The 23423-nt window shown below is 38.9% G+C and overlaps 2 protein-coding genes across 4 annotated transcripts in view; both read right to left on the bottom strand.

The window, feature by feature from the left end:
- Positions 1-1078: 1078 nt before the first annotated feature.
- Positions 1079-5178, bottom strand: jagn1b (jagunal homolog 1b). 2 transcript variants are annotated; one of them, XM_053492705.1, is made up of 3 exons: positions 5046-5178; positions 2161-2258; positions 1079-1989 (listed from the first exon to the last, which is right to left on the bottom strand). In XM_053492705.1, exons 2-3 carry the CDS (start codon positions 2247-2249, stop codon positions 1527-1529), a joined length of 552 nt encoding a protein of 183 aa, XP_053348680.1. In that variant the 5' UTR covers positions 2250-2258; positions 5046-5178; the 3' UTR covers positions 1079-1526. The 2 variants fall into 2 exon arrangements, with proteins under 2 accessions (XP_053348680.1, XP_053348681.1); XM_053492706.1 differs by lacking the exon at positions 5046-5178 and adding an exon at positions 4428-4562.
- A 4803-nt stretch (positions 5179-9981) lies between these two features.
- Positions 9982-23423, bottom strand: part of col8a1b (collagen, type VIII, alpha 1b) — a 20402-nt gene continuing 6960 nt past the window's right edge. Inside the window, exons 2-5 of one of the 2 annotated variants that reach the window (XM_053492455.1) lie at positions 13443-13731; positions 12745-12780; positions 12602-12637; positions 9982-12518 (exon numbers count right to left, since the gene is read on the bottom strand). In XM_053492455.1, coding sequence (XP_053348430.1) covers positions 10618-12518; positions 12602-12637; positions 12745-12780; positions 13443-13722 — 2253 coding nt within the window. In that variant the 5' untranslated portion in view covers positions 13723-13731 and the 3' untranslated portion in view covers positions 9982-10617. Of the gene's footprint in view, positions 12519-12598; positions 12638-12744; positions 12781-13442; positions 13732-23423 lie in introns of those variants that run through there. The other variant, XM_053492456.1, reaches the window with a different exon arrangement.

The following is a 23423-nucleotide window of genomic DNA, read 5'->3' as shown; positions in this document are numbered from 1 at the left end:
GCCAAGAAATATATTATAATTATATTATTTTATTATATTAATGATATGATAATAACTTTAATTATATCATTAAATAACCGATATTAGGTGATAGGTTATACTAACCTAAATAACCACATTCCAAATAACCTTTGGACTTTTAGAAACCGGAGAACCCGGACCACAGAAAGAACATGCACATGAATTCCACACCCAGAGAAAATCAAACACTTGACCTGTTGGTTTGAGGCAACAGTGCTAACCACTGCGCCACTGTGACACCCAAAATTCTCAGAAGAAAACTACGGAAATAATGATTGACTTTGGTTTCGACACTATGATTCTTTTATATGCTTATCTTCCAAATATATAAATAGGCGGCATGGTGGTGTAGTGGTGGGCACTGCCTCGTACCTCCAAATCCATGTTTACTCGGCGTGTGGAACCAGAGAATTTATACCCTACAGTGCAGGGTGTACAATCCCTCGTGCACTACCTAGTGCAATAGCTTTCCATTTAACACTATTTGGGATTTGAACAGGGAAGTTAACGGAGCTGATAATCTAAAATGGAATAAGAGGAAATGGAAATCTTCTAGGTTTCTCAGGACTGTCCAACTCCATTTATGGTTTATTCTTTTCACCTTTTGGCTACATAATACCAGTTGTTGTTAGTCTTTCGGCTGCTCACGTTAAGAGGCTGCCACAGCGGACCAACTGATCCAGACAACAATTTGGTACAGGTTTTATGCCGGATGCCTTTCCTGATGCAACCCTCCCATTTTATCCAGGCTTGCGACTAGCACTGGATCATTGGCTGGGGTTTGGGCTTATGGGAATCGTACCTGCATAACTGTACGTAAATGTACAGTAGAAAGCAGACTTTTCATTTAATGAGACTCAACACAGACATGTTGTGATGTTGAAGAAAAACAGTTGAGGGACCGGTAGAGGGGGAAAAGGAACAAAACTAGTGTGGCCAAAGAAAACATGATCAAGACCAGCCTGCTGGAGGTGAACGTGATCGGTTATTAATATCTTTTTTTCATATAAAATAACTATAAATTATGCAGACCTATAAATGACAACCCAACAAATGCTTCTTTTAAAATACCAGCTTTATTTAGCGCTTAAATAAGTACAACAGTACAAATTTCCGGTCCATTTTTATTTCTTGATTTTTTTTTATAATTTTTTTTTTTTGTGTACCTGAGTAGAAAAAATAAATGAGTTCACATAGTACAGAAGAACCTTTTTTTTCTTTATGGGTGTGGTTAAGATGCAATGAAACCTTTAGTGACAGGAAATTATTAATGAATCTCAAAACTAATGTGAATCTGATCAGTGAAGGAAGAGAGGAGAGCTAAAGGTTCACAAGTTCAGAGCGTTCTGGGTGAGGGTTTGTCATCTCAAGTCATTAAAGAAAAAGATTAGGTCTTCCTCGAAAAAAACAAACAATAAGAATAATAATAATAATATGATGATGGTGATAATGTTAATGATGATAAACAATAGGCCTAAGCTGTTTGTCCATTTCTGTAACCAGTTTTATTTCTTCTTCTTGTCATGTGTGGTGGTAAACCAGGCATCCAGAAGCTTCTTGCTGTAGTATATCTGCCAGGCATGCACCTGCACAGCTACCACGATGACCAGGTAGAGGACGGAGACAGCGGAAAAGCCAAAGATGAAGCGGTACGCTTTGCCGTGCCGGTACAGCTGCTGCGCCACAGGGAACATCTCCATGGTGCCATAGATGATCGGCGCGATGCAAAACAGCCCAGCGCAGATCATGGAGACGGCCAGGTAGCCGATATTGTTCCTCGGTATTGCCATGAAGCTCAGGACGGTGGGGACGATGCTCAGCAGGTATGGGTACTCCCACTGGTAGGGGCTGGCCACCAGTTTGTAGGAGATTAAATTCAGCTGGCTTACCACCACCTGGGCCAACACTAACGCCCAGATCGCCATGTGAGCAAAGTTCAGCTTTCGGATTTCCGATTTCAGTGCCACACTGATAAAGAGAAAGAGACCATTTGGTCAACAGAGGACTACGCTGAAAACACTTCAAACCTTTCAGCTCAGCCAAATTAACTGGTCTGAGATCTGACCTGAACATTGCTGACTTACGCCATAACCGCTGCACAAGAACAATATAACAGTATTGAGTACCATGCACACACACCTAATCTGATAATGTGAGGCAACACGTTCCCGATGCTGGAAGTCACTTCCATCCGTCCCACCGACTCTCGGTCCGGCCCGCGAAGCCATGACGAATCCCTGAGTAATCAAGAAGCATGATGGGAGATTTAGGTGAGAAATTTTGAAAATATTCATAATACCCAAAATTAATAAAATAATTACAGGGGAGTGTGATGACGTGTTTCCAAACCAGAGTTGATTATCTTCCTATAACACCATGACTCAAAAAGTTATGTCTTCTTACATTAATTTAAATTAGAAATGACAACCAAACTTCATAGTTTAATGGTTAAAGAGTTTGTAGAAACAATTGAATGGTTAAACCTAAACAAAAACTGCTGATCTTTAATGTAATCAGTGATAATAATAATAATAATATTTCAGGTTGAAGCCCATGTACATGTCTGTCTGTCTCTCTGTCTAACTTATTAATACAAAGAAATCCCATTCTGTAAGGTTGAGTATCTTACGCCTTGTTTACACCAAGTTGTCCTTCTTTCGTCGTCAGACAAATACACTCCCTGTTCGGTGATCAGAGAGTGAACCACAGATGATCAATGGAAAAAGTAAACCGGATAAAGATAAAGTATTTCGTGTTAAAATTCCCTTAGACCACTTCAGCGCTGTTATTTCAGCCAAAGTGACAATATGAACTAATCCCAGTAAAAATACTCACTTTATCTTTTCTAATTAATATCTATTGGTGCAGGTGTTTGTTTACATTGAGACAGTAGCGCATTAGTAGATTATTTTAAAGTAGATTATTAAATCCGACACTTAACTGTTCATAACATCAATTCTACTCAACATTTAGATTTGACTTATGGTGCAGGTTAAACGTCAGGCAGATATCAAAGTCCAGTGAAACCTCAGATTGCGAGTAAAGCGGTTTACGAGTGTTCCTCAAAAAAAGCAAAGATTTTTAATACATTTTGACTTGAAAAACGAACACGTCTTGGTTTACGAGCACAGAGTATCATGTTTCACGCATGTGCTTATTGTTTTAAAGCCGAGCATCACATGATCACAACTAAGCCAACGGTTTCCCTCTCTCTCTTGCGCTGCGGAATTGTGGGTATTCGTCTCCCCTGCTGGGTCTTAGTGCCAGCAAGTGTCTCTTGCTGGTATAATCAACATCCATGTGCGCGTGCGCTGTTTACCATAACACTGTGACCATGTGTGTGTAAAACATATTTTATTTTGTGTTTGTAAGTGCATGTGTACCCCTCTCTGCTTTACACACACACATACACACTCTGCTCTACACAGAAACACTGCTCTGTCGCGATTCTTTTTAAAGGTAAAGTGCAAGTTTATTTGTTTGTTTGTTTTATTTTAAGGCAGTGATTCCGTAAGTATGCACTCACACGAGTGCCATTAGCGATGCTTCTTGCTAAATTTTCCAACAAAACAGTCTTTCCGTTAATGTCTGTGCATGTGTGTGTAAGGAGAAAGGTTTACTGTGTAAGATGAGAAGGGGGAGACATGAGGTGCTGAAAGTAAGATTCTCCTCTTACTTAAGCTTCACACACGTACACAAACACACACACACACAGCGCCTGCGTGCATAAACGGAAACACTTATCTGTCGGGATTTTTTAAAGGTAAAGTGCAGGTTAATTTGTTTTATTTTTACTTTATATTAATCATTTTTATGTACTTATTTTCTTGGGCTGTGGAATGAATAATTTGAGTTTCTATTATTTCTTATGGGTAAATTAAATTTGGTTTACGAGTGTTTTAGAATACGAGCCCGCTTCTGGAACGAATTATGCTCGTAATGCAAGGTTGCACAGTACTGCAAAACTTTCATTAAATTCTGTCCAGCAGTCGATTTAAGATGCGCCCACAGTTTGTCACGTACGCTGTTTAAACTAGCTGTTTTATAATCTGGCCCTGTGGGGTAGAACTTCACTTCTACCCCACACTTTCACTCAAAGTCAGTTAATTCTGTCCAGACAGTTTTCATTGAAAAAAAACAGTTTTCAATAATAAAACACTTTTGTCATTCAAAGAGCGAATTTTGACCAATGTACAGATAAAAACCTTTCTTTTATTTATATAGATTATTATTTATTTGAAACTGGGAACATTTCACCATTTTTATATCACAATTATAATACTTGTATAATAATAATAATAATAATAATAATAATAATCATCATCATCATCTCTGGTATGTGAGATGCAAAATATTTTGTTACACAAAGTTGTTCACAAATTAATAAGTGACCTTGTGTATTTAACTTGTTCTTAAGTTCTTGTTCTGTGAAAGATTAACCCAAGTCAAGAGCTTCAGAATCGACTCTGAACTTGATTCCATAAGAGGGGAATCAAATGCTCAATTCCACTCCTTTGCTCGCCTCTTCACATGTTTCGTGTCTAAAAAAAAAAGTAAATCTAGTATTATATAACAATCGCGAATAGACTTTGTTTAACATCAAGCGGCTTGTAAATCGATTCCAAAGATTCGGTTCGAATCGACTCTTTTTTTCGACTCTCCTGAAGTTCTACCTCGAGTTTCCACATTTTAATCCAGAGCTGCAGCGAACTGAGCTACCTTAATAACAAATAATGAAAGAAGTCTAATTTCCTGTTATTTATTGAGCCGTCACGTTATGTTTGTTTGTTTGTTTGTTTGTTTTGTTTTGTTTTATGAATTAAAGATGGGGGGGCTAAGGTCTGTGCTGACGTTTCGTTTAAAATTCAGTGTGTTGTGCAAAGACGTGAGCGAAACTAAAAATCTTGACAAAATGCCAACTCTTACAGGATCTCAGAAATATCTGAAAAATAATACAATTATTTTTTTTAAATGCTATATTAGAATATATAAACATATAGATAAGGGAAGTGGACTTGACTTACTTTCAATGCAACCACCAGACACTTTCCGAGCAAGCTAACACGCTAGAGGTAAATCCCAAATCACCTCTATCCACCCTACAGAAGCGCACTACACTGAAGATCAGTTCGATCCTCTACTCTTTCTTCCTCGTGTCCTATACATGCACTGAAACGCATTTGAGACACAGCCGGTGATGGAGCTCGCGATTCTTCTTCGGTGCCTTTTATTCCGTGAAGTTTGTGACAGGAAAAAAAAGGCACCGCACTGACTTGCAGCGCCTCTACTGGGCAGGAAGACGGATTAGACCTTTTAAAACCCAGAGTATTTTAGCCTTTTTTTTTTTTTAGTATTTTCTCTTTTTTTTTTTATAAACATATCTAGGGCTCAGGATTGTGCAGTCCAGAGTGACATCCTTTTTTTCAGTACAACCCAGGCAATATGATTTTTATTTAATTTAAACCAACTATACAAACATGACTAAGCAAAAAAGTAATAAATAGGGTCACATATGCATAGAAATAGCAGAGGGACACATGATCACGTGTTTTTCATGTTATTTTTGGAACATTTCTATGTCCAAAAAAAAAAAAAAAAAAGATTTTGAGGTCCATTTTAAGGTGGCACAGTGACACAGTGGTTGGCACTGTAGCCTTGCACCTCCAGGGTCCAGGTTTGATTCCCGCCTCAGGTCTGTGTGCATGGAGTTTGCATGTGCTTGGTGGGTTTCCTCCAGGTCCTCCGGTTTCCTCTCAGAGACATGCAGATTGGGCTATTTGGCGTTCCCAAATTGCCCATAGTGTGTGTGTTTGTAATGTGTTTACAATAAGTCTGTAAATGTAAGGATGTGCCCTGCCTTTTGCACTAAGTGTCCTGGGATAGGCTCCAGGCCTCCCATGACCCTGTTTACTGGATAAAGCGGTATAGACGATGAGTGAGTGATGCTCATTTTCCACATTTTTGCGATGTCATTCCCTTATTCTGGTAATAGTAATGACCCTTTATAAAAGTAATGATAACTTTTATTTTACCTAACATATCCAAAAACCCAAAGGCACAGTTTGATGTCACAGTTTGATTCTGGCTGCGTTAACGCACACAGATAAGGCTTTCAGATAAGAAATTATATATATATATATATAACCACCATTGATATATACCTATTGCCGGCAAGGATCAAGGATCTGTGGATTTTTTTTTAAGGGTTTAAAACAATTTATAAATAAAACTTACTTTGTTTTCCTTAATGACTAACACATTTATTAATTGCATAAAAATAATTAGAATCAAATATAAATTTCACTTTTAATGCATATTAAATTTTAAATTTGATTGTTGATTAAGCTTGATTAATATATATTTATTAAGCTCAACATTGTATAGATGGTGAGGGCAACATCTGTGTGTGTGTGTGTTCGGGGGTAAGCTGCCCAAACCTACTTGGCACTATGTAAAAAACTAATTCCTGATAAATGCCAGACCTGTTAAATCAAGAAATTACTTAAAATCACTGTATGACAAAGTGTAGCATGCTAAAAGATCCCACATCATGCTGTGAACTAAAGAAATTCAATAACAGATGAGAAACAAAGTAACTGAGTATATAACCAATAGTATATATTAGTCTGGATAGGGTTACAAGTCTTTAGGACTCCAGCGAACCACGGTGAGAGCAGTTATCCAGAAATGAAGAAAACTTGGAGCAGTGGTGAACCTTCCCAGGAGTGGCCGGCCTGCCTAAATTACTCCAAGGGCACAACGACGACTCATCCAGGAGTTTATACTGTAAAAGAACCCAGAGCAACATTTAAAAAACTGCAGGCCTCACTTGTGTCAGTTAGTGCCAGTGTTCATGATTTCTGTTTGATGAGATAGTTAGATGTTTATGATTTTTCTATCTTTGGTGTATATTTTATTACAGTGATGTCAATCTCAAATTCTGCCTGGGATATACAGTGAAGGCTTGGATTGTGATTGCTTTGCAAGACTAGCAAAATTTTTAAAATAAATTTTAACATAATAAACGACTGAGGTCTTGTGTAAAAAAGTCTGGTTTTGTTTTTGTTCTTTAATGTAGAGCTGTACTGAGATCAGTCTAAAACAGCTATCCAATCAGCATTTAGATGTGACTAGGTGGGCGTGGCTTGGTCAGAGACAAGCACGGAGAAGAAGGTGGCTTTCCTGGGCAAATTTGTCTGGGTAATTTACAAATTCGTCAAAGGCACGTTAGTCAACATTGTGCATTTCTGTCGACAAGCAACTAATGGGTGTAATAACAAGTCACTTGTGGGTGTCTCACCCTTTCTGATTATTATTAGTGTGCGTCACTGACGACTGTAAGTTGTATGATGTTATGTGATGATCCATACCTTCATGACTCAGCATTTTTCTGCTATACTGCTAGCACATGGTGCACGTTTCTGATGCATGAGAATTCACAATTTTAATTTAATTAGTTTATTCCTTGTAGAACCACACACTCTCATATAAATACGTTTGTCACATATCGAGTTCATATTCCTCAGACGGGGGTTTGGATCACCATCGCTACGGGACATCTCTAAGCCTAAGACGCTAATCACACCAAGCTATCTTCAACAGATAAGGAATTTGCAAATATCTGGGACTGTTTATATTTCTGGACCATATTTGATTGCTGCATTTTCATCTGATCTAATCACTGACTCTTGGTTTCTCCTTTGGGGCCTGGATTTTACTTTGGTTAATAAAACCTCAGGAGTTATTGGCAACATAATAAATCAAGTGCATTTTAGCCCCTTCCAAAAATCTAGATATACAAGTTGTATGCAAGCACTTTGTCTGCAGAGCGTCTTGTGATCAGAGCTGAGCCAATGGTTCTTCCCTCTTACACGCTAGGGGATTATGGGTAATGATCTCCCATGCTCGGTCCAGTGCACATGCGTCACTTGTATAGTCCACATTCGTGCATGCGTGATTTTGACCATGTGTGTCATTAGAGGGGTTCCTTGTTTAAGATTTAAAGTCTCTCTCTGTCTAAAAGCAGTGATTACATTGATGTGTGTGCACACAAGTGTCATTAAAGAGGTTCCTTTCTAAAGAAGTTTTCAGACAGAGTAGTGTTTCCGTTAGTTTGTGTTTGAAAGTCATCTTACACAGTAGCCCCCTACCTTCTCACGCCTTCACACATATACATTTATATTTACTGTACATTTTTGTATTATTATTTTTTATATGAATATATTTAGTAATATATAACATATGAGTTTTGAAACAAATCATCTGAGTTTTCTATTATTTCTTATGGGGAAACTCACTTTGTTATACAAGCATGCTTCCAACATGAATTATGCTCGCAATCCATGGTTTAACTGTATTATCATTTTTCTGAGGCTCTGAATGTAGCATAGTGATATTTCTAAACAAAAAGGAAGGACTAACAGAAACTGATGATCTTGCACCACTTTTGTGACAATACTTATTATAAAGCGTAAGAAAAACATGGAGATTAAAGAAAGAAATCAGACAGGCTAAATATTCTTTCCATATTTGTGAAACTAAAATGTTGCTTAATTATTAATATTTAGGAACTCTATGCAGTTTTTCTGCCATCCGTCTGTCCCTGGGCCATTTCGAGATTCTCTTTATTAAAAGCTTTAAGCATTTCTTTAAGCACTTTAATAACTCTAGTCTACATGAGTCAATCAATAAAACAATCATGAAAAACCCCTTGAGAGGTCAAAGGTAAAAAACTCAATGAGAATTATCTAACAAAAAATATCTACATATCCCTTGTTAAATAGAAGACGTTTTTCCTTTTTATTATATGCAATGGACAGATCACACATAAACCCAAAATTAACATCAATTAAATTTTATTTAAAAAAAAAACACGTTATTAACTTTATTGTTCCTCATTCAATTAAATGTTTAGCACCAGTCTGAAAATCAGAACCCCTTTTTTGTATGTTCCATCACTTTTTCTCCCCACATTTACAAACTTACAGACTCAGTAGTAAAACAAATAAAAAAAGAAAACAAACAAAAACAACAAAAATAAATTACAGAGAAAAAGAAAAAAGAACCCCAACAGAAATCCTTTCAGCATCTGACTCCGCTAAACCAACTTTTAAATATGTATCGGAATGATACTATGTTGATCCTGTAAAAAGTGAAGGAAAGAAGGGAAAAAAGGGGAAAGAAAACAACAGAAAACATATGTACACATATACAGTACTATGCAAAAGTCTTAGGCACCATATTTTATGCAGTACTAATTTTATTATATAAGTTTATTGTGTCTGCATAATTATGTACTGTACAAAATCATTCACTATTTCCATATCTAACTTAAAATAATACTTATATAACATTACAGGAGAATAGATGCATGGCTGTAAAGAAAGCATTATAGTACAAGCTAGACCATTTTTCAGATATAAACAAAAAAAAACATGTCCGCATCTGGGTTTTGCATAAAAATAGAAAGGAGTGAGTGTAACAAAGGTATTTATATTCACCAGTACGCTCAGTAAAACCTAACAGTTGTTTTCTAATAAAAATCTGTGTCTAAAATACTTTTTTGTCTGATTTTGAATTTGTTTTTTTGTATGTAAGTTTTCATACAAAATGTTAACTTGTGTTAATGTGTTTATTTTATCAGTCTTTATTACTCTTTATACATGTTGCTCGTAGGCAGAAATTTTTCAAAAGCATATTTTTTATGCCATTTTTTTTTGTATGTGCTAAGACTTTTGCACAGTCCACAGTAAATAAAATAGTTGTTAGGTTTTACCGGGCATGTTGGAGAATTTGAACAGTGTGCTGAACAACTTCTGGTAACTTTGTCACACTCACTCCTTTCTATTTTCATGTAAAACCCAGAAGCCTACGTTAGGTTTTTTTGTTTTGTTTTGTTTGTTTCCATCTGAAAACTGGTCTGTCATGTAATGTGTTGCTTCCTTTAAAGACATGCAAATATTCTTCTGTAATCTTATTTATTTATGCATTCAATTTGAAGGTATGGTTTTGGATATAATACAGACAGGATAGACATGTATAAAAACATTTATACTAAAGCGTATATGGTTTGGTGCAAGACTTTTGCACAGTACTGGACATATTTCATAATTATTTCCCAGGTTGTATCAGTAAACAAAACTGAAATTCTGGAACACAAATGAAAAAGGTTCCAAACCTACTGTAAAGTGATGTGATAAGAAACATGGAAAAGCAAAATATACCATAGCAAATATGCTGCACCATACAAAGAATGAGAGAACAATGTATAGATTATTGTATTGAATGCTATGTAGCTGATATTATCCCTGTATCATATAAATACTGGCAGGTAATATGTCGAGGAGTGTGTTCTTGATACTTGAATATTTATTGTATGAAATGTATGTAAATGTAACCTATACTATGTAAACTGCATGGTGAAGCACATCCTAAATGGAGTAATTCACCTAAATACACATTCACTTCTGCCACCTTTTAGACACTCACTCACTCACAAAAGAATACAGATAAAGTTACTGAATTTCTGTGCTTTCAATTCTTAGCAAATATGTGCATTTTGTATTCCTACCACTTACATGAATCATATCTGACACATTACATTGGGTATAATAAATATCCAGAGAATGATGAATGGACATATTGACCAGCATAAAGTCCAGGAGCTTGATCAGATGGTAACTGAACATGAACAGAGTCTCCAGACTTTAAAGGCAGTACTGCACTTCCTGAAGCTTGATCCAGATAACCTTTTTTGCACTCGTCATACGTGTACATGACTGGTTCATTGTTCTTTTGCAGAGCCACCCACACATTGGCCCCTTTACAGTGGACGTGGTATACAAAATAATAAATTCCTGGTATGCTGCAGGAGAAAATGCCAGTTTGGGGGTTGTAATTCTGGTTGCCATTGTACAAGATCTTGTTGAACACCACAGGCGTGCCAACAGGTGGAAATGGTGTTGTTAGCTGAGCAGTAAAAGCAGGCATCTCAAAAACATTTCTGCCAATGTAATATCCAGGCTTGGTTTTCTTATAGGCTCCTTGATTAGCCCCATCAATCCCTGGACCCATGTCAGGAAGAACAGCACCATCACCAGATGGAGGCCCAGGTGGACCAGGAGGACCAGGAAGGCCAGGTATTCCAGGTTTACCAGGAAATCCACCAGGACCTGGTTTCCCTGGTGGACCCATTGGGCCTGGAAAACCAGGCTTTCCTTCACCTGGTGGCCCAGGCTTCCCTGGTGGTCCGTACTCTCCCTTTGGTCCAGGAAGTCCAGGAGGCCCAATCGGTCCACTTGGTCCCATTAATCCTGGAATTCCTATTGGACCTTGACTTCCTTTGTCTCCTGGAAAGCCACCTTCCCCTTTTGGTCCAGGCTTGCCAGGAGCCCCGGGGAGACCAGGCAATCCTTTGTGTCCATTTTCACCCTGAGGGCCTAAATGTCCAGGTAAGCCTCTGGGTCCTGTCTGTCCGGCTAATCCTGGGAGCCCTGATTTTCCTGGGAGTCCTGGAGGACCTGGTTCACCTTTTGGACCTACTGGCCCTTTCTGCCCAACTTCCCCACCCTCTCCCTTTGGTCCAGGGAAGCCAATGCCACCTGGGGGCCCCATGTGACCTGGTGGGCCAGGAAGACCACCTGGTCCAGGTGGGCCAATTATTCCAGGAAATCCACCATGACCTTTTTCGCCTTTTGGACCTTGAGGCCCAGGTAAACCACCATGTCCTTGGTCACCTTTTGGTCCAGGGTATCCAGGTTTGCCAATTCCAGGTAAACCTGGACCTCCTGGAAAACCTGGTGGACCTGGCTCTCCCTTTCCACCTGGAAGACCAGGTGGCCCTGGAAAACCATCCAAACCAGGTTTTCCAATCCCTTGTGGGCCTGGAACTCCTGGGTGTCCTTCTTCACCAGGGGGTCCTGATAACCCTTGTTCTCCAGGGAGACCAGGTTTACCAGGCCCTCCTGGGGCCCCAGGTAGTCCATTTAGTCCTGGTTTTCCCACTCCTGGTAGTCCCCCTGGACCTGGTACCCCTGGAGGCCCAGGTGGCCCTTTTACACCTGGTAATCCTGGAAGACCGAGTCCAAACTCGCCTTTAGGTCCTGGAAGCCCAGGAATTCCTGGAGCACCCTTTTGTCCAGGCTCTCCACGAAACCCAGGCTGACCAGGTAATCCCTGTCCACCTGCTTTTGACAGGCCTGGTAACCCAGGTGGGCCTGGAAGACCTTGAGGTCCTGGCAATCCTACTGGTCCCACACCACCACCTGGTCCCATTTCACCCTTTGGTCCTGGCAATCCAATTCCTCCAGGTTTTCCTGGAAGTCCTGGCATACCAGGTTTTCCAATCCCAGGGTATCCCTGCGGGCCTGGTAGGCCTGGTTTTCCAGGCGGTCCTGAAATCCCCTGACCTGGTAGTCCAGGGGGCCCCTGAGGTCCCCGTGGTCCCATAGGGCCAACCTCGCCTGGAGGACCTTTCTGGCCTCTGGGAATATTTTCACCTGAGGAAAGAAAAAAACATTATTTGTATATTTTTTTTACAGAAAGTACAGAAATATACACAAGATATATCAAGGTAGCTCACCTGAAGGACCTTTCTGACCTCTGAGGATATTTTCACCTGATGAAGAAATGCAAAATTATGAATACACATTATACTGTATATATGGATTTTTGTACTGATTGAAAAATGTGTAATTATATTTAAGGTATTGCAAGGTACCTCACCTAACGGACCTTTCTGACCTCGAAGGAAGTTTTCACCTGAGGAGAGAATGTAACGTCAAAAGATATAATTCAATGTGGGCTGTGTAAAGGGAATATTGGGAAAAGCATAAACTCAGCAGTGGGTCAATATGGTAGCTGTGATCTGTTGATGGCTGACTTGGCTTAAAGGCTGAAACAATCAGAAAGTTACATAGTGCCAGCTTCCAAAGCTTTTTAAAAATGTTTTATATACAGGTCCTAGAAACACAATTTGTTGTGTGTAACATGTTTCAACTTAATTTTCTTAATAAAAAAAATGGTAAAAATGTAAATCACTGTGTGGGTTAATTACAGTATGTTCCATAGCTGCTATATTATATTTTATGGCAAACCAGGCAAGTTATTTAAATGAACGTGAGCTTTTCAGTGGCTTCATTGTATCATGAGATGGCAAGCAATAGCTGAATGACGCAAATGTGGCCAAAACCTGAACAAAAACGGCTGTTGAAGAAATGTGGGCTGAGTTCTTGCTGTGCTTCTTGCTCTGGTACAAATTAATTGTGAAATTTAGCGGAAATGGAATAATAAGGAGTAAATGTGAACTACCTTCCTGCTAATTCTTTACATAATGTATGTCCCGTATGACATAGACAACAATAGTACAATGGCAAATCTATTGTATTCATAGATGTGATTTATATATTGGACTATATGTATACCTTTGCCTAGGTTTGGGTTTGCCAAAGGAAAGGGCATCTGTGGCTGTTCATTTCCATAGTATGGGAGCACGGGCATATCATTTCCATGCGACAGCATTTCCTTCCCTAAATACTGCTGCTGGGGTATCCCTTCCTTGCCCTGTGGCATATGAGGTAACTGCAGCAGTGGTTGGTTTTGCTGGGCCAGCTGCTGATGTCCATAATATGCCCCTGCTTGGGCATGATGCATCAGGTAAATCTGTATCACCAAGGCAAATCCACAGGCAGAGTGGAAATGCATGGCTACGTCCTGCAGAACAGAAGAAGGGAAAGAAAGTGAAGTGTGTGTGCTCTATAAAAATATATAGCAAAAGCAGATTTTACATTTAGTCGACCAAAATGTTCTGGTATAAAACCAGGTGAGATTCTCCAGGGCACTGCTGTAGTCAAAAGGATCATAATAAAATAGCACATTGAAAACTTCTCCACTCTCTATTGCAAATTAGATGATGCCAAACCTTTGACAACTTTTGAATAATGTGTCCCTTATGTGCAATAGGAGGGTTTCAGCTGGTAAGCAGCTGATGATACGAACCAGTTTCTGCCAGGGTGGACTGCTTAAACAATCACACTATAACTTTAATAAATCTGGAAGTATGTGTGATGACACTGTCATTTCTGCAGCTTGCAATAAAAAAAACATCAAATAAATAAATAAAGCATACCAAACATGCACACACACACACACGTTGGTAATCAAACATCAGTCTTGGAGAAGCAAGGCCACAGTACTAACCAATGTAATAAATTATAACCAAATAAATTATGGCGTCATGTATTTATCTATATCTAGTTGATAGCCATTTTCTAAGACATTCATGAAACAAGTTAGTTAGTCATGTCGTATTACTGAGAAATGTCAAAGAGTAAATTCCTTTTCCTGAAGATGTTGGAAAACCTATCATAAAAGATTCAGACTGACTGTCGCAAAGTGATGACACTGGATTAAACACTGATACTATAGAAACAATAACATTTCAGAAGTCTGCATCTGGGGCCTGTTCATTCTATTCTGAATTTACGAGCATCCTTGTAATTTGTGTTAAGTTGGCTTGATTCTCTGAGCCTGGATACACCTTTCTTTCTGCTTCTGATTTTATTTGCCAAAGAAAACTTAATCCAAAGAAGGTAAAAGGGTGGTAGTGTTTTACTTCCTGACAGTAAGAACAGCTAAAACGAAGAATGAATGAAGTCTAGAAACCATGTAGCAACTGGTAATGCCTTAGGTAATGTAAGCTCTCTTTATCCTCTGAGAAAAACCTCCTGCATTAAGCCTTACTGGCAGTGGAAACTATGGCTAATCTGAAACACATTTCAACACCTCGTTCATAGAAAAACAGAACTTAACTGGATGAGTTCCACATGCAAATGATAAATCACAGAAGTGTTTAAGACAGTTTTCTTCTCCTTTCTAATTATGAGTGGCACTTGTGTTATGAGGCAGAAACCCAAACCATGTAAAACAAAGATAAAATATCACTTACTTTTTTTCATAATTTTTCAAATGCAAGTAAGAATGTAAGTCATTGGATTAAAGTTGTTACACACTGCCTGGAGAATAATGAAACAATTCCCAGGTTATGCATGTTGTGTGAATGGTTGTCATACCACAGCATTATTAAATTCTTAAATGTCTTTTTGTTGTACAGGAAACATTAATTAAAGATAAAGATAGATACAGTGGGGCAAAAAAGTATTTAGTCATCCACCAATTGTGCAAGTTCTCCCACTAAAAAAAAGATGAGAGAGGCCTGTAATTTTCATCATAGGTATACCTCAACTATGAGAGACAAAATGAGAAAAAAAATCCAGATTTTTTAAAGGTCCTACACATCATATTTTTCATTAAATGTTAATATGATCTTTAGGGTCCTAATGAAAAGTTTGTATTATACGTTAATTAAAAATTCAAAAGGATTGTGTAAAAAAAACACTACTTTTACCTGGTAAAAACTAGCTCTGTTCTCAGCAACCTGTTTCAGTACATGCTAATTTAAATGCTTATGACCTCTGCTGAGCCCCCCCCCCCCCCCCCAGTTCTGTGGGGCGTGACACGTGGGGTATAGCCACGGAAGTGTAGTCCAGTGCGGGCAATGCTTTGTGGGTAATGCAGTCCAAACTGGAAAACGCTGGAATATGGAGCCCGAGCCTGTTTTCTTCAGTCGTTTTTGGTTTGATTTAAGTACGGAACCTACGCGGAAGTTTGTAATATCGCCTGACAATGCAGAAATTAAAAGAATGGACATGCATCGACCCGTTTGTCTTTCTCATCACTGCATGGGCATGAATTAACGGGCTGTTGCGCTGCCGCGAGCAACAACAACAAAACGCGGAGAAACTTACTGAGAGAGATACGGACGCGATGTGTTTACTGATGTGTTTACATGACTTCTTAATCTTCGACAGACATCGTTATAAACCATCTAACGTAACAAAGGTAAGCATAATATAGTTTTCCGACTACGTACACAGTTTGCAACTAGACAGTCACCTTAATGCATTGTTTATTATAAACGGGCGATTAGGGATTATATAGAGACGGATGTACACAGAGAAGATGCCATAACCATGTTCTATGAGAGTATAAGTTAACTTACACTCCACATTCATCGTGATTATTAGAAAAGGCGATCTGCAAAGAGTCATAGTAAAATAAATTACACTCACCGAGCCTGGTGAAGATGAAGCAGGAACACGAAGCGTTAGTACAGATCCGATTTTCCTAGTAAAACCTGCTTTATATTGACCCGCGTTTATAAAGCAGTCTGGTGAAAAATGATTATCGCAAACATGAACGCATTTAGGTAAATCAGCGGGGACGTTAGCTTTAAAAACTAAATTCAGCCACTGCCTCCTCAGTGGCTCAGATACCTAACCCTAGGTAGGTACCCTAGGTCACTAACCCTAGGTAGTGAATGACGACTGCTGTGTTCGCTATTACACCCAACAACTGTACACAACACTCGCTTAGGCGTCATTTTGCTCCAGCGGCGAAAAACAATGGCCGACAGCTTCTTCTCACTCGGGGCGGGTCTTTGCTAAAACACCAGTGTCAATCAACTAGTGTAGGAGCGGCCTCTGTCGGTTTGGCGTCACATCGACAGGCATTTGTGATTGGCCTGATTTCAGAAGGGGGATGTTACTGTAATAAACGAAAAGAAAACCACTGGGCGGTTCTTTATCATCGTAGAGTGGTTGTGTACGCACTCTCCTAACACACAGTTCAGTCCAAACAGCTTAAAATAGTGCATGTAGGCCTGTATGACCCCTTTAAGAATTTATTTGCAAATTGTGGTGGAAAATAAGTATTTTGTTACCTACTAACAAGCAAGATTTCTGGCTCTTACAGACCTGTAACTTCTTCTTTAAGAGGGTCCCCTGTCCTCCACTCGTTACCTGTATTAATGGCATCTGTTATCAGTATAAAAGACACCTGTCCACAACCTCAAATAGCCACACTCCAAACTCCACTATGGCCAAGACCAAGAAGCTGTCACATGACACCAGAAACAAAATTGTGGACCTGCACCAGGCTGGAAAGACTGAATCTGCAATAGTTAAGCAGCTTGGTGTGAAGAAATCAACTGTGGGAGCAATTATTAGAAAATGGAAGACATACAAGACAACTGATAATCTCCCTCGATCTGGGGCTCCATGCAAGATCTCACCCCGTGGGGTCAAAATGATCATAAGAACTGTGAGCAAAAATCCCAGAACCACACGGGGGGACCTAGTGAATGACCGGCAGAGAGCTGGGACCAAAGTAACAAAGACTACCATCAGTAAGACACTGCGCCGCCAGGGACTCAAATCCTGCAGTGCCAGACGTGTCCCCCTGATTAAGGCAGTACATGTCCAGGCTCATCTGAAGTTTGCTAGAGAGCATTTGGATGATCCAGAAGAGGATTGGGAGAATGGCATATTGTCAGATAAAACCAAAATAGAACTTTTAGGTAAAAACTTAACTTGTTGCTGAATTGCATCCAAAGAACACCGTAGTGAAGCATGGGGGTGTTATTGACCAAATACTTATTTTTACATCATAATTTGCAAATAAATTCTTTAAAAACCCTACAATGTGATTTTCTGGACTTTTTCTTATTTTGTCTTTCAAAGTTGAGGTATACCTATGATTAAAATTACAGGCCTCTCATACTGTATTTTTAAGTGGGAGAACTTGCACAATTGGTCGATGACTAAATACTTTTTTGCCGCACTGTATGTATCTATCTTCAAGTCTTCAGGCAAAAGTTTTCAGAGCCAGTCCCCAAGCATCAAGTCTAGAAAGGGATCATTAGATTGTTTTTCAGCTCTTACAAAACCTAAAATTAAAAGTCAACAATCCCAGCCAACAGGGTTCAACACTTGTTAAAAGCTAAAATACCCGAACAACAAACCCGAAAAACAAAGAACCCTTTATTTAAAAAAAAAAATGCTTGGTGAGAGCTTTAAATACTCTGAGGTAATGTTTTACTGTACCAGGTTGCAAAGTGCCTAAATTCAACAGTATGTTTATGTAACAACCTCAGCAGCAACCTCTTTTCCCCTCTCGTTTGTTTCAACAACTCATCATTCAGCATCACCAGTATAATAATCAACGGCCTGATCATCTTTCATTATTTTTTATGCCTTAGGTTAGGTGTTTTTATGCTTGATTGACTCATAGGTCACAGTACCTCAAAAAAAAATCCTGAAACTGCTTAGGGACTGGGGCCAAAAACTAGGTAAAAGACCAAAAAAGTCCCTCAAGAATCCTGGAGAACTATTCCTCAAAGCTACACATGGAGACGGGGTTAAAGACTTTTGCACAGACTGTACAGTATATATAGTTGTATTAAGATTTACATTCAATTATTATTACAAAACTTTTATGCATTCTTATTTATTCCTCTAATGTGACCTCATATAAGAAAATGCCCTCCTCCGATTTGTTGCTGAGGTTCTGTGGCTCCTTTTGTAGCTTTTGTTCGAGGATCCTGGGTTGAGAATCTGCATGAACAATATAAACACTTTCTACAGCGAGGCAGTGCACATTCACTTCGAACACTTACAATACTTACAACTTGCTCCAATAAATCAACACACTAATAGTTTGTATGTTACTTTCTTTCAGGAAAAAAAAATTAATCGCTGACAACAAGGTGATATTGTCTTTTTATTTCAGTACTTTATACTGTAATTTAATCGCTTATAAATAAGTTATGGCCTCCCATGTGAGTTTCTTCAAATTAAATACTGTAGCACCATAATTTATTTATTTTTAATCACTCGACCAGGTTGAATTAAACCTCTTCCGGCCTCTGTATAACTTTTAAGGTTATAGGGAGACCTCTAATTTAACTTATGGAAATCACACAAAGGATTGGTGTTTAAGGGGATAGCCCTAAACCAACCAAGTTTGCCTAAATTTCTACGCTAATAAATGTGTAAAATGTTAACCAGAGCTTTATACCTTTCCTCAGCAAAAGGTCTCACTTTACGAGTTTGCATATGTGAGCACTGTCTCCATTTTCTAACTATTAGGCATAGCAGAAAAGGCAACAAACCGACATCATGCAAAAAAACCTAGGCCGTTAAACCACAGAGCAGCTCGGAATGATGGAAGAATCTGGACTTCCACATCAGAACGTCGGATGACTGCCAACACATTTGATTTATGAAAGCCATACTTGTGATCTGATTTCTGCCTTTAATACATCAGGGAAGATGGACGAGGTGTTTTTGGGTTTAGACAGCGCGCTAATCGCTTGTGCCTGGCCTGTATGTGAAGACGATTATGAGCAAATGAAGAACGTCCATGCACCATTGAGCTCACCATGTCTGTATTGTAGGAACCTGAGGCCACATTTATGACATCTGGTCAATAACAGGACTGTCACTGAGGATCTGGGGAAGTTTCCTCACTGAGATTTCTACGAACTAACAGAACTGAAGACAGCCCATACAGCTAAGTATCTTCCTCTGTTCTTGTACTGATTTGGAAAGGGATGATAGAAAACATGCATCCAGTAGCGTATATAGTAGTATATAATTACAAAGAACCCTCACTATTTATGTGGCCAAGTGTATACAAAGATTCAGCAATGTATTAACAATCTGGGTGAATTTACAGCAAGAGCAAAATATGTTTTTAATTAATTTTTAAATAATAATGTAAATGTATTAATGTAAATTAATTTGTTAAGAAGATCCACACGACATATGTTTAAGTTATGCCCATGGGAATCAGTAAACTCAGAAATGTTAAACAGGCAAAGGTCAGGCAATCAGCAAACAATACGAAATGGGTAGGGCAGCAACAGGAATCTGTTTAAAAAAACCTTAAAGGTCAAAACTTTAATATCAATAAAAGAACTCAGTGTGTATTTTAGAGGTGTTTAGTCAGTATTCATCAGGTGAACTTGAGCATATTCATTGGGACTTGGATTCCTTTGTGGCCATGTTTGTATCCCACACTGTGTTCTGAGAAATAAAGTCCAATGCTGATTCTGGCAGAAGCCTGACATCATGTTGGAACATGTTCTGAGCATACTTTAACCTCGAAAGAAATTGAGCCCAACCCTCCAGATTATCCACACAATGTTCTCAGAAATTGTCCCACCTTCTATGTATGTATGTAGCCAGGACGCAACCTATTGAAACGCTCAGTTTTTCCATAAACTCACACCAGGCGCTGGATGTGAATTGGACCCCTCTGTCACTTACAATGTTCTCTGGGATGCCAAAATATTCAAACACATGTTGGGTAGACTGGGGGATGTAATTAAAGATGATCACAATTGAATTTGCTTTTTGTAAGGAGGAGATTCAGGATAATGTTGAGCATGAGATGTGACCAGGGTCTTTAGGGTGGGGCAGAGGCAAGAACTTACCAGCTGAGGAATTGATGAGACAAAATGTTTGACACCCAGGTGCATACTTGGCCAGCAGTACTTTCCCTGAGTTAGTTTCTCTGGGTTACTGGGTGATTTATAGCTCGAGATGTGTGAGCCCAAAGGATGAGCCAGACTCAGAGCTGGGACAAAAGTTTTCTTCTCATGGCAATGCTTAGGGATAAAGGCTTCCAGTCCAGGTCCCACAAAACCCCCAAAAAGTATTTAAGCAGCATGTATTCTTTCATGGGCTTTCAGGGGAAAATAGGGAGTCATAAATGGTGTTTGTGGAGTCTGGATGATAAGAGAATGAAGTTTAACCCACCAGGCCTTACATGAGTTCAGCTACAAGGCTGATTTGGTATACTCTAGGTTTTTGTGGACTGTGTGGATCCAGAATGCTGGTTCCCCTCCTGCCAGTGCTGTAATTCCTCTAATACTAGCTTTACCATGAGGCGTTTCCCATTGTCAATGTCATAGTTCCTTTTGGCTAAAGGAAGCTTTCTGGCAAAAATGCTCCTGAATGATTTTGGTCTATTCCTGCGATGGGGTACACTCTGTGATGCAGTGCTTCTGTGAGCAGCTAGATGGTGCGATCATAAGTTCTGTGAAGCACAGGTCATTGGCTTTACTGATCATTGCTTTAAAGAAATCATACTCCAGGAAATGTTTCATGAACTGGAGTTTCAAGGTTCTTAATCACCATGGATGCTCATGTGACTCCAGGAGTAATGAGAAAGTGGATGTGGAAGGATGCTGACCAACATGTAATTTTGCAGTCTTTCCTGGAATTCTCGAGAACATGTTGTTGCATCCAGGGAAGACCCAGTATATAACTACCAAGGTCCTTGTCAACACAACAACAAGAACTGGCTCTTGACAGATTTGTTGATCTCCAATCCAGAGCTTGCACATAGAGAAGAATTGGTGCAATGGAATTAGCACCAGGTTTAGAATGAAATGATTCTTGATTGCATGATCAGCACTGGCAGCAATAAATGATGGTGAGAAGGAATTTATTTGTTGACCATTGGTTCAGGGAGAGCTGGAATTCTAAAAAAAAAAAAAAAAACAGCCGTGGTAACAGTAGTAAGCAGATCTGCAGTGAGTGCCATTGAACTTGAGGAAGTGGTTGAACACTTGCAACAGTAAAGGAAGTGGTCATAGCAAACCACATTCTCCACTACTTGCCTCCAGATGGCAGTAACCAGGGGTGGACTGGCAAGAAAAGCATCCTGGGAATTTGCTGTCAAGTAGCCACAGTTTAATACAGCAAATCTATTCTGAATTATGACTCAACTTGATAATGTAGCTCAGTAGCCAGTGCCATTGCTGTGTACCTCAGGGTTGAGTTCTCCATGGAGTTTGCATATTCTCCCTGTGCTTGGTGGGCTTCCTATGAGCACTCAGTTTCCTCCTATGGAGACCATGTAGCGACATAGGCTGATTGGTCTTTTCAAAATTGTCTGTAACTTATAAATGGTTGTGTAAGTGTGTTTGCTTGTGCCCTGTGATGGTTTAGCAACCTATCCAGGGCATACCACAGCTTGTACCCTGAGTTTGCAGGCTCCAGACACCTCATGACCCTACACGGCATAAATAGTATGGAGAATCTCATAATTTGTATTGTGTTACACTAATACTGTTCAAACAATGATGGAACTACTTTCCTACTTTTTCTTCCCATATTTGTTTGCTAAAAAATTTCAACACAACGTTTTGCAAAAGTATGCAAAATTTAGCATAATGTTTTAACGAAAGTTTTTATAGCTGCACTAACTATTAAGTATTATATTCTTTATAAGCTATAATTTGAAAAAAAATGCCATTTGCTGGGGAAAAAAAAAATCTGGCCTTGCCAAGACTAGGCAACTGGGAGAGTTCTTGATGAACCATCCATACCTGGCTTTAGCCTTTGAAGGAGACTTCAACATTGATGTTGCCCCTGACTCACAAAAAAACAAAAAAAACAGCAAGCACCAGAGAATGAAACTCCTGCATGACTGCAAGCTCTCCAGAGTGGCAGTGAGCATATTAGAGAGCTGAGTTGGTGATGATGGTGGTTGTGCTCGCCGCTGCGCCACCTACAGTAAGCAGGGAGCTGTGCAGTCTGTTGAAGCAGCTTATAATTATATTACGTAAATTATTCATACAGCAGACACACAGAGGGTGGTCTGAAATAAAATATTCACATAAAGTGAATCGCACGTCCTCCCTACATCACTATTAAAGACAAGGATTGGCCAAAAATATGAAGCCATAAGCCAGGATGTCTCTGATGACTAATGAATATTCATACCCTGTCACGAGAAACTTTCACACGGACTCAGCTGCAGGCTTTTGGAATTGGTGGTTAAAACAACTCAGCTGTACTAAGTATGGAATAAAAACATTATTTCGGGAATGATTCACTAAAACGAAGTGCTAAAGGTGCCTGAATCAATGTCGTCAATCAAATCTGAAGCGTTCCTGTTCTTCAGTCTTTGTGGATGGGCGAGATCGAAACTTATCTCTTAACTTAAAGTGGGAGCGCAACATTTTCAGTGTTGAGAGTGGAGTGATGAAGTGGAGCTACAGTTTACACAGAAAGTTAATACATTTTCCATCAGGTCCCCGAGTGTTGTATTTATTTAAATTATCCTTTTTAAAGAAAAAAAAAAGCATAAAAAATTAGACACTGTAGATTTTTGTTTGGTTTTCCTTCTTTTTTTATTTCAATTTCTAGTGTTTTGTAAAATTGCCATATTTACTTAAGTTTTATAAATATTTATTTAAAAAAATTATGTGGGAATTAGCACTTCATTAATAGTGACTTTTTTTAATGAATACTTTTTTATACGTTTTAAATGAATAATAACTTTTATATCAGCCTTACAAACACAATAAATAAATACATTAAGCCAATCAAGTTTTTATTTTATTTTAATATTAAAACAAAATATATTTCATATATAATTTACTTTCACACCATGTCAGAATTTCTAAGTACAATGTCTGTTTAGAACGTTACAAAACCCGATAATATTTACATCATATCACATTCATGCTTCCTTCATTAACATATTTATCT

Source organism: Clarias gariepinus, chromosome 3, assembly GCF_024256425.1.
Source record: "Clarias gariepinus isolate MV-2021 ecotype Netherlands chromosome 3, CGAR_prim_01v2, whole genome shotgun sequence".
NCBI lineage: Eukaryota > Metazoa > Chordata > Actinopteri > Siluriformes > Clariidae > Clarias > Clarias gariepinus.
Note: the sequence above shows the minus strand (reverse complement) of the source record. Positions and strands in the feature narration are given on the sequence as shown.

Bases quoted from the DNA above. Each gene is read 5' to 3' on its own strand.
- jagn1b (XM_053492705.1), bottom strand. From the start codon at position 2,249: ATGGCTTCGCGGGCCGGACCGAGAGTCGGTGGGACGGATGGAAGTGAC. The intron at 1,990-2,160 runs GTGTGTGTGCAT...TCTCTTTATCAG, and splicing joins GCCTCACATTATCAGATTAG to TGTGGCACTGAAATCGGAAA.